The 16,373-nt window shown below is 26.6% G+C and overlaps 3 protein-coding genes and 1 long non-coding RNA gene across 4 annotated transcripts; 2 read left to right on the forward strand and 2 right to left on the reverse strand.

The window, feature by feature from the left end:
- Window positions 1–2,333: 2,333 nt before the first annotated feature.
- LOC105436243 lies at window positions 2,334–4,595 on the reverse strand. Its single transcript, XM_011661421.2, has 3 exons — window positions 4,132–4,595; window positions 3,061–3,137; window positions 2,334–2,673 (listed from the first exon to the last, which is right to left on the reverse strand). The coding sequence occupies exons 1-3, from the start codon at window positions 4,558–4,560 to the stop codon at window positions 2,640–2,642; spliced, it is 540 nt and encodes a 179-aa protein (XP_011659723.1). The 5' UTR covers window positions 4,561–4,595; the 3' UTR covers window positions 2,334–2,639.
- A 5,396-nt stretch (window positions 4,596–9,991) lies between these two features.
- On the reverse strand, window positions 9,992–10,413 carry LOC116405273. Its single transcript, XR_004218408.1, has 2 exons — window positions 10,327–10,413; window positions 9,992–10,166 (listed from the first exon to the last, which is right to left on the reverse strand). It is a non-coding gene; the product is annotated as an uncharacterized LOC116405273 (long non-coding RNA).
- LOC116405272 (cysteine-rich and transmembrane domain-containing protein WIH2-like) lies at window positions 10,004–11,070 on the forward strand. Its single transcript, XM_031889257.1, has 3 exons — window positions 10,004–10,159; window positions 10,363–10,510; window positions 10,801–11,070. The coding sequence occupies exons 1-3, from the start codon at window positions 10,105–10,107 to the stop codon at window positions 10,829–10,831; spliced, it is 234 nt and encodes a 77-aa protein (XP_031745117.1). The 5' UTR covers window positions 10,004–10,104; the 3' UTR covers window positions 10,832–11,070.
- A 3,069-nt stretch (window positions 11,071–14,139) lies between these two features.
- LOC105436101 (cysteine-rich and transmembrane domain-containing protein WIH2) lies at window positions 14,140–15,617 on the forward strand. The gene is made up of 3 exons (XM_011660565.2): window positions 14,140–14,284; window positions 14,448–14,640; window positions 15,338–15,617. The coding sequence occupies exons 1-3, from the start codon at window positions 14,230–14,232 to the stop codon at window positions 15,381–15,383; spliced, it is 294 nt and encodes a 97-aa protein (XP_011658867.1). The 5' UTR covers window positions 14,140–14,229; the 3' UTR covers window positions 15,384–15,617.
- The last annotated feature ends 756 nt before the right edge of the window (window positions 15,618–16,373 follow it).

Genomic DNA, 16,373 nt, shown 5'->3' on the forward strand with positions numbered 1-16,373 from the left:
GAAAGAATGTAATTGAATCTATACTAACGAGGTTATATATTATATATTTCGAAGGATGGAAACATAAATGAATTGCGTTATTAATTTTGTGTCGAAAGAGTAGTATTTGTATTCGATAATAATAACATTTAAAAATTCATTTTCAAGCCATTTTAATGCATATTATTTATTTTCTTATATTGTATATATAACTCAAGTATATTTAAACTATGTAAACAAAGGTGGCCAAACTAGTAAGAAAAAAATGGATGAAGTAACAAATATTATTTTAGAAAAATGTTATAGATATGTATGAGTGTCTATCATTCAAAACTAAACAAGTATATACAATAGTTTACTGATATGATACCAACATTAATACAAAATAAATTTTTGAGTATGGAATTATTAATGAGTAGGTGCGTCGTCAACATCAATTCAAAATTGATTTCAAACATTGGTGTACCATTAGTATATATATGAGACACCAGGTCAAAAATTCAAATTTTCAAGTGAAATATTGGCGTGTATCAATAGTTTATCGAACAATATTCTCATGCTCTCTCACATTTGTTCATCCTCTAAGTGCTCAAAAGTTCATCATTCTCTCACACTACAACATCGTTTACGAATAGAAATAATACTCAATACTATAGTCTATTTAAGTCACAATCAAAATCATTTTAGTTATAATAATTTCTACCAATTTTCATAATTTTTTTCAAAATTTCAATTTCTATCCATAATTTCATAAAATCGAAACTCTTGATATTTCCAACCAATCTTAGTTTTAATTAGGTATTCAAATAAAAGAACAACTATGCACTCCTCAGGCAAAAACAACTAACTTTACTAACAAAACCAACCATTTAAATATAAGGAGAAACGTACACAAATCAAGGTAGTTTCCCCAATTTTACCCATTTTTTAGAAACGATAAATGAAAACGGTTATAAAACATGAAACACATTGTTGTACGAGTCGGCCTATATATCGATCTTACCTCCAAACAAACAAGAAAACTTGTTTCAAAGAAAATATTACTCTTTGTGCAATAAGATACGGTCAAGTAATCTAAGTTGAAACCTTACTAAAAAAGTAGAGAACGTTTTTTCCATCATTGATAGATATTAGTTAGTGATGTGTTTATTAGATAAAACAGTGTATAGACCTCAATTAGTTATATATATACTAAATAGTTGTTAAGTTTTTCAATTTCATATATGTAAATAACTTTTAGATTATGTTTAAAAAAAGTACTATTATTCTATATTAAATTCTTGTATATGTTTAGTCTCTATTTTTTTAAAAAAAGTTTGAGTTTGGAGTTTGAACGTTTTATTATGTACATTCAATTTGCTTGAGTGACCTCTTGTTTTATTTTGTTTTTTGTATTTATTTATAGTCTCTTTTTTTTTTTTTTGTAATTTTAATTCTTATAAAATGAACCTTTTTCAAATTGAGTATTAATTCAAATAGCACATATAACTAAGACAACAATTTGAACTAAAAAAATGTGTGTGAAAGTGAACTAAATTAATTATGTAATTGAAATGTGAAATTTGATCTCTCTCACATCTACAATAATCTTACTAAAAAATATATATATTATTATTCATGACAAAGAACATGAAGAATGATAATTAATTCAAGACAAAATACATGAATTTGTTTTATTAATATTGTGCCCAAAACACAATTAAATTAACGTCCATCCCTAAAATTGCTAAGAGATATTTTTAAATATAACAAAATGAACAAAAATATTTATCAACAGTAAAATTTTAGATTTTCTATCGATTATAAACCCTAATAGATCATGATGCTATTAGATTATTAATTATACACTTATAGATATTGATAGAAGTCTAGCATTGTTTATCTATGTAAATTAACTTGCTATATTTTGTAAATATTTTCGCATGTTTTCATTTACAAAAAAAAATTCAAATAATAACAAAAAATAAAAATTGTGTCATCATTTAGGTATATATGTTTACTAATATAGATGGTAGTAATTTTTAAAAAAATTAATATTAATTATGAAACAATAATCCTTAAAAAAAATAGGAAAATTGCATTAGATAACAAAAAAATTTAGATAAAAACAGTTCATAGCACATTTTTTTTCTTTTCATATTGCGAATACATCAAATATGATAAGTAGTTAATGATAGACGGATATTTGCACTCCATAAAAAGACCACTAAAATACAAAATTCATTACACTTAATTTTTCCATTTTGTTATTTTTTATCATTAATTTCTCTTTTTCTCTTTGCATGGTATTCACTACAAAAAATTTCACTTTTACGAAAGAAATCGTGATGCAAAGTTCTAAAAACGTCGGGATATAACACAAACAAAAAAAATATTACTGCTGCTTAATTATTCTCTCTTTACAAACATACACATGTTCATTTAGTACAATAATAATTGTTATTTTTTTCAGTTCCTCATGGCTACAGCAAAAGTAGTACAACCCCATTGACAAGAAATTCAATGTTCAAAATAAAAATTCAAAAGAAAAAAGAACTCCCATTTGATATCTCAAATCACAACCCTAAATTGATACATTTATATATAGAGATGATAGTAATTTCTCCATCACTCTTCTTGCCAAATTCATAGTCTTCACAAAGCCCAAATTCAATCATATTCTACCTCAATCCTGATCTCTTCCCTTTAAACCACCTATATCATAGTAAGAAACATAACAAAATTAATTAAAGAAGCAATGATTTTATAATTAAATCACAAATCTATATATATTATGATAATACTCACATAAACAAATAACATCATTTCTTAATAATATTGATTGGTTAACTAAAGTTTTAAGTCTTATTTATAACTTTTGCTACAATATAATATAACATAAAAGTTATGGAAAAACTACTATATATATATATATATATATATATATTAAACCCTAAAGTTTTAATTATCATACAGTTAATTAATTATAATTTCAAATATATATATGTATATAGTTTATAGTTGATGCATGGCATAGTAGATGAATTATGTAATTGAAGAGATTGAATATGAATAATTATTTATAAGAAAGAGAGAGATTACTGATTTTTCTGCCTTTGGTTTCCTGATGGAGAGGATTTTCTGATGGTGTTAAATTGGTTTTGGTAACTTGAATTCTCCTGCATGGATTTCAATTAAAACCACCAAAATTAATTCTTATTATTGTTTTCTTTTCAAGGACATCAAAATATATATTTATTGCTTTCTAACATTATTAACCCCTCTTTAAAAAAACAACCAACTCTTCATGATGTGTCCAAAAAGAAAAAGAAAAAGCAAACAATTTTTTTTTTTGTCTATTTTCTAAAATTAAATTTATTTCCTTTTACATCCTTTCAATTACATGCATGGTTCTAAATATAAAAGAAAAAAAAGCTTAGCTAAGTTTGAAACTAATTAGTTTAGGGTTTGTTTGATGAAAATTAGTTTATGAAAAAGAAGTGTGTTTGGTGACTTATTCATTTTTTTTAAAAGAAAATTGAAAATTAAGAAAAAAACTCTTTAAAAAATGCATTTTGGTTTTCGAAAACACAAGAAAACAAAAACATATATAGTTTTGTTTTAATATGCAAATTTTAAAACCAAAAAAATATAACAAAAAATTGAAATGTTTACTAAAACGGCCTTAATTTTTAATTTTACTTTTTAAAAGATAGTGTTAAAAAAAATTAGAAAGCAACAAATTTAGAGATGGGAGGAGTGTTTATAGTTTTAATTTAAAAAATTAAAAAATAAAATAAAATAGTTACCAAAATAAAAATAACAAAAATTATAAATCTCTCTTATTTTCTCTTTAATACATTCAAATTGAAGATAAGGGGATTGAAACTACAAATCTTATGATTAACTGTTCAAAAGTTAAGCTATAGGTTGAGATAAACCTTTTCTTTTTTCTTCCAAGTTCTCAATTTAAAGTGTATATATATATATATTGTACTTAAGTACTGTTTTGAAAATGGACAAGAAAATAATAATAGTGATTTTTCTTCAAGAAAAAAGAATTTTAGATAATTATTATCAATAATTTCTTGAATAAAAAACATAAAATGAAAGAGAGAAAAAATAAGAAAAATAAAAAAGTAGATCTACTAAAAAGAAAAAGAAAAGTTGTACCGAATTATTATTGAAGTTGAAGTTGGGATCAGAAGTAGCAGTGTCATCAAGAAACGACGTGGTTTGCTCCTGCCGTCGTCGCTCGCCACTGCCCTTCATTTTCCGGCCAGTTTTTAGCAAACTCCGTCCGGCGGTTTTAGCGCAAAAATACGGCGGAGGGTTCTCATAATTTTGAGGGAAATTAACAAGTTCTTCATTATTATGTTCCGGGAAAGTTTGAGGGCCAGAAGAAGCATCAGAAACCATAGACAAATCCACTTCTTCATCTTCATCATCATCATCATCATTATAAAAATCCTTATGAGCGTCAAAATTAGAATCATCAATTCTTCTACTGAAATAAGAAGAAGAAGAATTCTCCAAATACACTGTCCAACCAGATTCCACAGACCCATCTGAAGAAACAAATAAATTATGACCATGATCCATTATCCCAACCAACAAAACAAAAAATTGAGTGAATATGAAAATTTTATGAGCTATATATGAACACTTTAGTTTCTATATATATATATATATTGGGAGGGAGGGTTTTAAAGGGAAAATAATGAATCAAAAACTGCCAGTTGGTTGGTAGGTTAGCAATTGGAAATTAGGAGAGAGAAAGGGCAACATATATATGTGTGTATATATTATATTCACATGGTTAGACAGCAAGGCTTTGTGTACCCTTTTAACAAAACCAAGTAAGGGAGCACAGATGGGCACTTATGCCTCTTCAAGTTTTCAGCATTGGGACACACTTTGGCCTTTACTTAAACACTTTTGTCTTTTCTTCTTGATTATGACCCTTTTTATAGTTTTCATCAGTTTCTACCCAAAATATGCCAAGTGTGATTTTTTAAATTACAGTTCAAATCTATCACTATTTGAATACATGTTTGGTGAAGTTAATTACAACTTGAGTTTATGTTTGATTTATGCAAATGTGGTTGTACTATATATCTTTCTAATATTTAAATACTTTTTTTATTATTTCGGTTGAATGATACACGGTTTGATTTGTAGAGTTTTTCAGTTTTCAAGAATTTAGTGGACATTATTGTTTGTTTTTCTTAGAACTCTCTCTAAGCTCTATACATTAACTTTCAAAATGATTGGAAATTGCTTTCCTATATAGAGTTTTCAAATTAAAGGTCACTTTGGGTTTAGGTTTGGTTTGCTTATCAAATTGACTTTTGTACACACTTAATTAGATTTTGGATTTATTGTTGGACTCTCTTGGACCATATTAAAGGTACACATGTTTTGGTTCAATTGAACTTGAGCCAAAATTATGGCATTGGATGAGGATATAGGTGGAAGGGTGGAACTAGTAAGATGAAAGTATACTAGAGCCAATCAAATGATATGCCATAAAGTTTAATTCGTACTAAAACATTTCATAACGAATTTCATGTTGAGTAAGTTTGAGAACGTGGAGAAAAAGATAGACATCTTGATGGTTGAAGTTAAAAAACAATAAACCGAGAAAAAGACGAAGAATAATTAAATAGAGATCAAGAAGATAATAATGCACAAGACAATGACAATGTATTTCAAAGGTTGAGGTCAACTTTATTTTCACCAAAAGATTGTGAAAGAAAAAATCATTCCATCCAATACATATATGGAAAAAGATCAAATAATGATATAAAGTACGATAAAAGTCTACACAAATTCTAATTAATTATATTCCAAAATTTAAATTATAAATCTTATATATGTAGGTGCAGTACTTCTCAATATTGTGCTGTTCTATATAGATTACATGAGACATTGGAGAAACCATATATTGATTAATTTGGGTTACAATGTAATTAGAAAAGGACAAAATGAATACATCAAGCACACTTCTTTAATTATAATTTTATTTTTAAAAAATTAACAATAACAATTTATGCCATTAGTAGCAATAAATTAAAACTCTTTGGTTTCCACGTCCACTAATCATTTGAAGTCTTTCTACCAAAAGTGATTTATAAAAGAGAATTAAAATAAAAAGTGCTTTACAATTTCAATGGGAAAGGAGGGCTTAATTAGGGGTTTAATTCCCTAATTTTGATCAAGAATAATTAATCAAAAAGTATAGTCTCACATATGAGTTTTCATGATCATGAGCAGCAACCTCCTCCTGTGGGGGTTCCTCCTCCTCAAGGTATATAGCCTCAACTATTGTCTTCAGTTTTTTGTGGTCTTCATGAGAACCCTACTTCAAATGTTTTTCTTTTTACGCAACTCATTTCGGTTTCATTTAACATAATGCTTCAAATCATCTTTAAAATTACGTTTTGAAACTTCAAATGTTTCAAAGACGAGAAGCTTATTCTTTCATCTTTAATAATCAAGTTTTAAAGTGTAAGAGGATACGTGTTTAATAAGTTTATTTGAATAGGTACGTTCTTGAATTTTTAATATAGGCGTATATATTTTAGAAACTATATATATTATTTAAAATATTTATGAACATATGAATTAGGTTATCCTGTGGGAGCATATCCACCACCATCATGTCCTCCTCTACATGAAGATAATCCAGCACAAGGAAATCCCCAACCCCATTATTCATTATATACTCCACGAGTACATTCTCCTTATCCTCATCCACCAGGATATTCCTATCCCTATCCTCCCTACCAAGCTTACCCTCCACAAGGATATCTACCCCCAAACAACTCTCATAATCAATCTACCTATGTTATAGTTCAATCTCAACAACAGCAACAACATGATCAACGACAAACTACTTATTGGGACAGTTGGTATGTTTCTCTTTCTTTAACTTCATCTTCTTTCTTTCTCTCTGCTATCTTATTTCTCTTTGAACTTCCACAATATTTAACTATATGACTTAAGTTTGGGACTGTGTACTTATTATAGCTTTTAAAATATAGTTTCTGACGTATGTACGTAGTTTTAGGAAAATGATCAAATGTAGTGTGGAGAGCCAAAGTAAAGGTTTGGTGAATTTTAACTTCAGATATGAATAAAGTGTACTGTACAATGTTTAGTTTCATAAAATAAATACTAAATTGTTGTGTTTTAGATATAATAACAAAACCAAATTCCTAAAAGTACTTGTTTAGAATATACTTTTTAAATGTTAGATCTTGGTATTAAGAAAAATAGATAGATTTTGGTGATGTGAAAAGCTAATTAAGCTTTGACTTAGCCAATATTGCATGACAGATTAAGCATATAATTGTATATATAATGATGGATTAGAAACTTTTTAAACTCCAACCGACCTAATTAGACCCAAAACTATGAATTAAAAAGCATATCAAACATCTCTTTTAAAAGTAATTAGCCATGATTATATTAAACTTGTTTTGAAATTAGACATACATTGAAAAAAATCATATTCAAGAAAGAAAAATCAAACAAAAGTGCAAGAAAAAGAGGACCTTTGGAGTATATTAATCATGCCATTTTGTAGATGTATGTTAAATATTTTATTTTATACATAATATTCTTTAAAATATTGAGCTTATGTTAAATTTATATATTGAATATCATAACTTTAATTGGTTTAAATGTAAAATAATTATTATTGGGCAGCTTGGCTCTCATTTGTTGTTGCTGCCTTTGGAATCTTGGACTTGGCTGCATCTATTGAGATAATTTAGAAGCTTCCATTATCATTGTATTCCATTGAATAAATATTTTAGTGAACATTAAATCATAGACTATGATCATTAATGGAGACTACCAATAATATAAGGTATCAAAAATAAACTTCATTACTAATTATTAATTAGAGTTTAGTACTACATCTTTAATATTGGGTCTATGATCAATATATGATATACTTTTACATAGATGATATATTTTGTTATTGGTGGTAGGTATGAATGTAATTATTATATTAGTATCGATCATAATTATTAGTAATAAAATCTACAATTGCTATGATTTCTATATCACCACCAATAGACTCCATCATTAAAAGTGAACAATTTTTTTTATATTGTGTTATATTTATGTACATGGTTAAACTCAACTCTCGAGACTATACAACATTAGCTATTAAATGAAGATTTTATGAGCCCATTTAAACTTAGGGTCGACCCGATCCAAGCAAGAGGTGGGCTTCATTGACCCAAGGTGTGCAAATTTCACACCCAATAGTTTAAATAGAGATTGTACTTATTTATCAAACAACATTGACAAACAAAAATAACTCCTAGCTAAGAAGTAAGTTCATGGAATAAAATAACACATTTTACCCTATAATACTTCGTTTCCAATTTGATTTTAAAATATTGTTATATTTTTACTTATATGTTCTTTTTCTTTTTATTTATTTCTATTTAATAAATAAAATGGTAATATTTTGAAATAAACAAACTAAATAAAATCATATATACAAAACTTAAGGACGGAACCTATATATTTGTATTAAAGTGAGATCGACCTAAAAATTGCAAATTTAGCAATTAGATTCAAAATAATTAAGTATATAACAATATTTTAAAAACTTTGTAAATATAACTAAATTTGTCAAATTTTATCAATGATACAAGTCAATTTTGCTGTATATTTGTAATTTTTTTTAAATAAAACAGCTTTTTTTTTCATATTGTAAATTTAATAAATATGACGATAATTAGATTGTGATTTGCTTTTAAATTTACTATTTTTACAATTTTATAAATGAAGGTGACATAGAGTTTTTTATCGAAAAAAAAGTAGTGGCCTAATTAGCTCACATGGAATCACTTAAAGCCTACTTTACCTCTTTTAAATTAACACAAATAATTATGTGTAAAAAAATAATAGATAAATATTGTGTTAATTAATATATCCATTCATATGTCACGTTATTCTTTCAAATAATATTATATCTTCTCTGCTACCATAATTTCCAAGGCTTTGTTTCTAAGTCCAACACTTACATCCTATCTTTAATTACTATGTACTCTAAAGACATATTAATTGCAACTTGCAAATCAATGAGGTCAACATTTTCGTTTGACTTCAAAGGATAGAGATCAAACTCAATATAGTTATTATTCAGTGAAGAGATCACTTTGGCAACAACCTTTCTTTTGTTTGACGACTTTCTATACTTTGAATGTAAATACCATTAACGTTTGTGTGTTCGTATTGGTGATAGACGTCTATTATTGTGCTATTGTACTATGGAGTCTATTATTGAAAATTTAAATTTTACTATACTTGAAAAATAAAATTCATTACTATACTGCTACACACAATTACATGCAGAGTGAAATAATGTGCACTTCTCAACATGGATTATTTCGTCACAAGAAAACATTCATAATAGTTGATTTTGACACTCGTCTATGTAATTTTGTCGTGCTGAAACTTTTTACATACAAGAGTATTATCTCAATTTATTACGTGTAAGTGACACGCTTTTATAAATAATTACATTCAAACTCTCTAAGATCAATGTAGTTTTCACTAATATTTACGAGACAAATTTATAGTATGAACAAATAAAATATGGTATTTTCATGGTATTAGAAAATATTGATATTTAACTCAGTGGGTAATGTCTATTCATAACAAAGTCAAGCTTGAATAATATTGTTATGAAATATGGCATGTAAAAGGAAGTTGATTAACATGTAACAATTTAATTTCTATCTAATACCCATATGATCTATACCTCTCAAGAAAAATATACATACATATTCATTTTTAAGAGAGAGTTTACATATTTAACATTAATTCAAAGTTATATTAGTAATTTGATTAGAAATTAGAATAAAATAACAACAACAATAACGACATTAATAATAGTTAAATATAAAATATTTCATAAAGTTTAAAATTTGAATTTGAGTTATTATTTAGTGAACATTAAATCATCAATTTTTCAAAAGAAAAAATATTAAAACTTGAAAAGAGGTATGAAAATGTCAGCCTTTTTTCTTTATTATTTATTAGTCTTATAAAATCAAAACAAGAAATATCCGATCGATTTCAAGGAAACATATCAAAGAGAAAACACAGAGGAAAATAATGAGTTATTATAACCAGCCACCGCCTTCCGTCGGCGTTCCTCCTCCGCCGCATGGTAACATCTAAGAATCAACCATATTATTACTCTTTCATCATCATCTCTTACATTTAATCTACACTTTGTTTACGAAATTAGGGTTTTGCCAAACACACATACCTATTTTTACTTTTGTTTGAAAATGTTTTTGTCAAACACAAATACAAATTTTTAAGCAAACATACCTTTCATCTCGATTTGACTGATTTTGACGATTTTAGGTTATCCACTATCGACGATGACGCCGTCAGGGTATCCACTGCAGGGCGGCTATCCTCCACAAGGATATCCACCTCCATCGACGCACGGTCATCCTCCACCGCAACATGTACATCAAGACCAAAAGAAAGATGGATGCTTCAAACGCTGGTAAGTGATCTCTTGCTTCTCTTTCATTTTACAACTCTTAAAATGTATTCTTAATTTGTTTTTAATAATATATTTAAATTGTTAAATAGATAATTTTATATTTTAAAAATAAGTTAAATGATTTTTATTATTTATTATATCCTATCAATTTCGTTATAATGAAAACTCAGTTCATTATCATTCACGATATCCACCTCTTTCAAACGTCGTCTAATACGATATGTTTGTGAAAATTTATTATTATTTAGCCATTTTTTTTTATCTTTTTAATTTTCTTGTAAATTTTGTAGGTTTTATGAAATACTTTCGTGGACACCTTAATGAACACATGTGAATGGATGACCCGTTGGAGTGATCAAACCACATAAAAATTTGAATTTTTCTAATGTTGTTTAAATTTATATTTCATGATGATCATCTTCATTGTATAACGTTTTATGTTCACCTCCTTGAACTAATGTGTAATTGCATATTAGAATCGGATTATTGCTCGTTGTCAAGTTTTAATACAGTGATAATAAGTTAAACAAATCGACAGATGTGTTTTCTTTTTTAAAAAATCGTTTATCCTTAAAGCAGATCACTAGTGTGTTTGAAAATTTTTAAGTTAAACAAATGATAACAACGTTTAGTAAGTAAATTTATTGTAACTTATATATATAATGATCGATCGAAGTAGACATATTTTATTTATTTATAGGTTGATAGTAGGATTTCTATAAGATTTTTTATAGTTTAAATTACAAACTATACATTTTTATCTATTTAGATTATGTGATCAAAGTTGGAAGAAAGAAAAGTTCATTGTCATATAAGATTGAAATTAATCATGAAATGTTATTTTAGTTTAATTATTTTATTTTATAAGGTGTTTTTTTAAAAGTTAATATATTGAAATTGCAAGATATTTTTTTAATATAAATTATTTTGATACAAGTATGAAGTAGTATTGTTATATAAAAGTTGAATAAGTCCAAAATTTATTGATATAGGAGCTAGGAACCAATAATTTATGATTGAACAAAATCATTAATGGCAAATAGTTATTCTCAAATATCAAAATTTTATATATAAAAAATATATAAGATTTTGATTTAAAATAATTGGTTAGAAAATAATGGTAGATAAAGAAATTTGGATTTGGAAGGTGGTATGGTTTATATGAATGGAAGAAAAAAAGTTCTTAAATGAAATTACTTTTGACCAACATATTTATATATCAATGGAATAAACAAAATAAATGATAAAAAATCATTAATTAGTTTAAAATTAAGTTATTTTAAATAACATAAAAATATATATTTACAAATTAGTATAACAAAATAACATAATCTAACATTTGTAACGGATAATTATTATCGATTAATTTACTTCGTATTATGATATAGATTAACAATATTTTGCTAAATCCGAAAACTATTAAAAAAAACTGAATTACAAATTAATTGGGTTTATTGAAGTACAAGTATAATGGCCTAATTGCCTAATCATATGTTAAAAAAAATGTGAAAAATATTAATTTGATTAATACACACTGTCACATTCTTTGAAATAATATTCCATTATATATGCTAAGCTACCAAAATTTTCAAGGCTTTGTTTTGTAATCCATCATCATTAGCCTCCCCTTAATTACAACTTCAAAGACATATTAATTAATTGCAACTTGCAAGTCAATAAGCCTCTCATTTTCTTATGACCTTTGAACATATCAAAATTAATTAATTCAATATCAAATATTTATATATTTGTTTTCATATTAAAAAATACATTTTTCAAGTACGGATGAAAGTATTACCGACCATATCAATAATAGATACTAATAAAATTGTCGATTCTATATCAATTTCTATTGTTTGATAGAGTCTAAAATTTTGTTGTAAATTTTTTCCTATTAAAAGTTACTTGTTTAAAAAGTGAAACGTCATGTTCACAAGAACACAAGTTTTTCCTGATTTTTTTTTTTATTTTTTTAAAATTAAACGTATAGTTACTTCTTTCATTTCTAATTTTTTTTTTCTTTACGTTATCTTTACCTCAAAGCACATGTCGTCATATTCAACGACGATAGCTTATGATAAATATGAATATTTGGTGTGAAGATTAGATTGAAATTAAATGTATGTTGTAATTTCATTTTATGGGCTAAATTTTAATTTGGCCTACTTCTAAATATATATATATATATATATATATATGAAAGTCAAGCTAAAGAATAATAATAAAGATTAGTTTTTTTCTATATAAAATATGACATGTGAATGAAGTTGACTAATGTTTAACAATTGGATCAAGTGTGTGTATATATATATATATATATATGAACCATGCCTTGTTAAAGAATAAAAATGTAATATTTTTTTTTTTTGTTAACTATCAATTTAAAAGGTGTGAATTCAAATTGTAATTGTAACGAACCAACTTTTCTGAGATATATGATTGAAATTATTGCTACATTCGATGTGATTAGTTTGAAATAATTTTTTTAAAATTATAAATAAATGTAGACGTAAAATAAATAAAAGATCAATCTAAACATTTTAAAATTTAGCTCAAGTCTCTAAATGCTTTGACGGAGGTTTCAATAAAATTCAATTTAGATCCCTACAACAGTTAATAAATGAAACATTTAAGAGTTGAAATTGCTACCTTAAAGCCTAAAGTCAAGATATAAAATATCTCAAAAATCAAACTGCTAAATCCAATCAGTAAATCAAAAATGAGAGAGATCGACCGACATTTACTCATTTGATGGTCGAGATCAGTTTTTGAACATTTTACGAGATCAATTATAGTTAGTTCGGTAACAATTAGGTCAAAAAAACCGACTCCAACCACTACTGTTTGTAATATTTTGTTATGGCATCTCAAAAGTTGACAAATGGTATTTTTTAGAACTCGTTTTTTTTTTAATCATAATGATTAGGTCTTAGTCGCCTTTAGAAATGGAAATAACGGAGAAATTTCTTGAAGGCTACTTTAACATTTAATTTGAAAGAGGTAATAATATAAAGTTTTGACATGGTTTCTTTCTATTAACAATAATTAAATCACAACTTTGGTTCCCAAACAAAGGAATAAACATCAATTAAATAATAATTAAAGTCTTATTTAATTAATAACAAAAAAACGAGTTTGGCTCGTTTTAACGAACACGACTTTCCATCCTAGAAGATATTGGAATCCAAAATCTCTTCATTTTAATGATAAAGTTTCAGATAATGTTAAAATTTTAAAAACTCTTACGAACTTCCTATTTTTCTCTATTTCACTTATAAAAATTCGTCAAGAAACTCTCCGTTTTTTAACTATCACTTATAATAGATTAATTTTCATAAATATAACAAAATATTTATAGTCTATGTAACAAAATTAAAAACTTCATGAAATCCGTTATTTTTTAAAATATTACACGTTTGTCCCATTTTCATTTTTTCTTTCTATTAATTTTCTTCTTTCAATTAATAGTATTTTTTATAATAAAATTTTTGGTTTTTTAAATTATTCTCCAAATTAATATTTGGTCGATTGGTTATATATTTAGAAAAATAATATAATATGGATAAATAATAATAAACTCAAATTTAAAATGAATATAAAAAGACATAAAAAAGTCCGCATTCTTTATTCCTTTTTTTTGGTTGTCTTCCTCTTCATAGTTTATAGAGCTCTCTCGTCTCTCCGTTTTCCAAACTAAGAAAATCAAAACAGAAGAAAGTATGACTAGTTACTACGCACAGCCACCGCCTCCCGTCGGCGTTCCTCCCCCCCAGGGTAACCTCTACAAACCCTCACTCTTCACTTTTTTTCCATTTCTTAGACGATCCATATCATATCCCAAGGATCTTACTGTTTTTTCCCCCCTAAAACTCATCTGCTACTTGTTTTCATCTCCTTTACGCGCTTTTATTTGACCGATCTTGACGATTTTAATTAGGTTATCCACCGCAAGGATATCCTCCGAAGGACGCTTATCCCCCGCAAGGATATCCACCGCAGGGCGGTTATCCACCTGCCGGTTATCCTCCGCAGGGATACCCGCCTCCGCCGCCGTATGGTCCGGCGTACGGTCATCATCCTCCTCCGCAACATCAAAACCAAAAGAAAGAAGTTGGATTCGTCGAAGGCTGGTAAGTCGTCTCTGCTTCTGTTTTAACGTACGTCAACTCTTACGTAGTGGATTTCGCGGCGGCGAAGTACGGATACGGTGAGGAAATGAGGTGATTGGATGGATTTGGTCTAGGAATTTTTGTTTTGTTGTTGAGGAATGTGGAAGCGATCGAAATCGGTAATGGGCTGACACAGGGTGGAAAGTTCTTTTCTCACATGAACATTACCGCAATTTTTGGGTCTTCTTTCCACCTTTTCTTCTTTTTCTATAAAATATACTTTTCTTATTCAAAACATTATTTTTAAAATACTAAAATCATCCCAAATATTTTTCTATAAAACGTAAATATTCGTTTGTTGTTTATATTATATTCACGTAGGTATAAAAATATCATTGAAAAAGAAATTATATCGATGGAAATTTAGTTTCATTTATTACTCTATTTTACGTTTCTAGCCAATAGTTTTTAGGAATTGATGTATTTTGTACCTAAAGTTCTAATTTCATAACAATTTTAATAGTTAGTTAGGATGTTGCATTGGAGAATAATAACTTGAAAGGGTAAAAAAAACTATTTTTCCAAAAACAAAATTAGGTATGATCACAAATTTCACTTTCCCTCCCAATTTTGATAATTACTACATAGTTTGATGTTATATTATGATGATGATGATGATGATAAAGAAGATCTGAATTTGGGTTTGTAAATTTTGCAGTTTGGCTGCGCTTTGTTGCTGCTTTATGTTGGATGTTTGCTTTTGATTGATGAACACAATGTATAAGGAGGGAGGGGTTGCTTTTTGATTGATGAAATTGCCTACACAATTTGAACTTAAATCTTCATCATCTTCATTTTTCTTTCTTTGTCAGTGTGTAATATCCAATCCATTGTTTCTATATCCTCATTTGTAACTTATTATTGCTTTCGCCAAAACAATATGTTATACATTTTTAACATTTAATTATTAATTCTCTCTATTTTTGTTTTGGATTGAATTTGTTTTTATTTTTAGTCTCAAGCATTTATCCTTTTGTTTCCATAAAATTAAATTTAATGTAAATTGAAAAATGAAAATAGTGTTATATGAATAAGTCATATTAGTGACAAATCAAAATAACTTATTTGAAAATATAATTTAAATTTCAACCACTTAATTAAAAAAAATTTATTTAAAAGAATAAGATATTATGAAATGGTAGCAATTTACATTTATTGTATTTTGAATTACATAGTATTCAATACATAAATTTACTCAATATATCTGACAACATAATACATGAATTATACGTTTTAGTTATATTGATATTTAAACTAAAATAAAATAAATTAAATCTACAAAATAGGATCTTTATGTTTTTTTATAGAATAAAATAAATCTAATATTTTGAAACTTTATTATCAAATAAAAAGAAATGTTCAAGTTGGTTAATGAAATATTTTTGGGTAAACAAATGTAATTAATTTTCAATTTATAAACAAAGATGTTTGGAGATTATAAAAAAATTAAAACAAGTAGAATATTTTCCAACAAAATCAAATTTGTTCCGTTAAATAAAATCAAAACTAATAAAAATGACAACTTCAAAATTCAAATTCGGCCAACATATTTCTTCTTATTTAACTGCCACTCGTAAACAACATTTACTATAAGACTATAATCAATTAGAAGCAATTAGAAGTTCATTAATGATCACATTTACGACGATTTCATTTACTCTGTAGAGAAATTAAATACAAAAGTATTTATAAAA

The sequence above is a fragment of the Cucumis sativus genome, chromosome 7 (assembly GCF_000004075.3).
Source record: "Cucumis sativus cultivar 9930 chromosome 7, Cucumber_9930_V3, whole genome shotgun sequence".
NCBI classification, from domain to species: domain Eukaryota; kingdom Viridiplantae; phylum Streptophyta; class Magnoliopsida; order Cucurbitales; family Cucurbitaceae; genus Cucumis; species Cucumis sativus.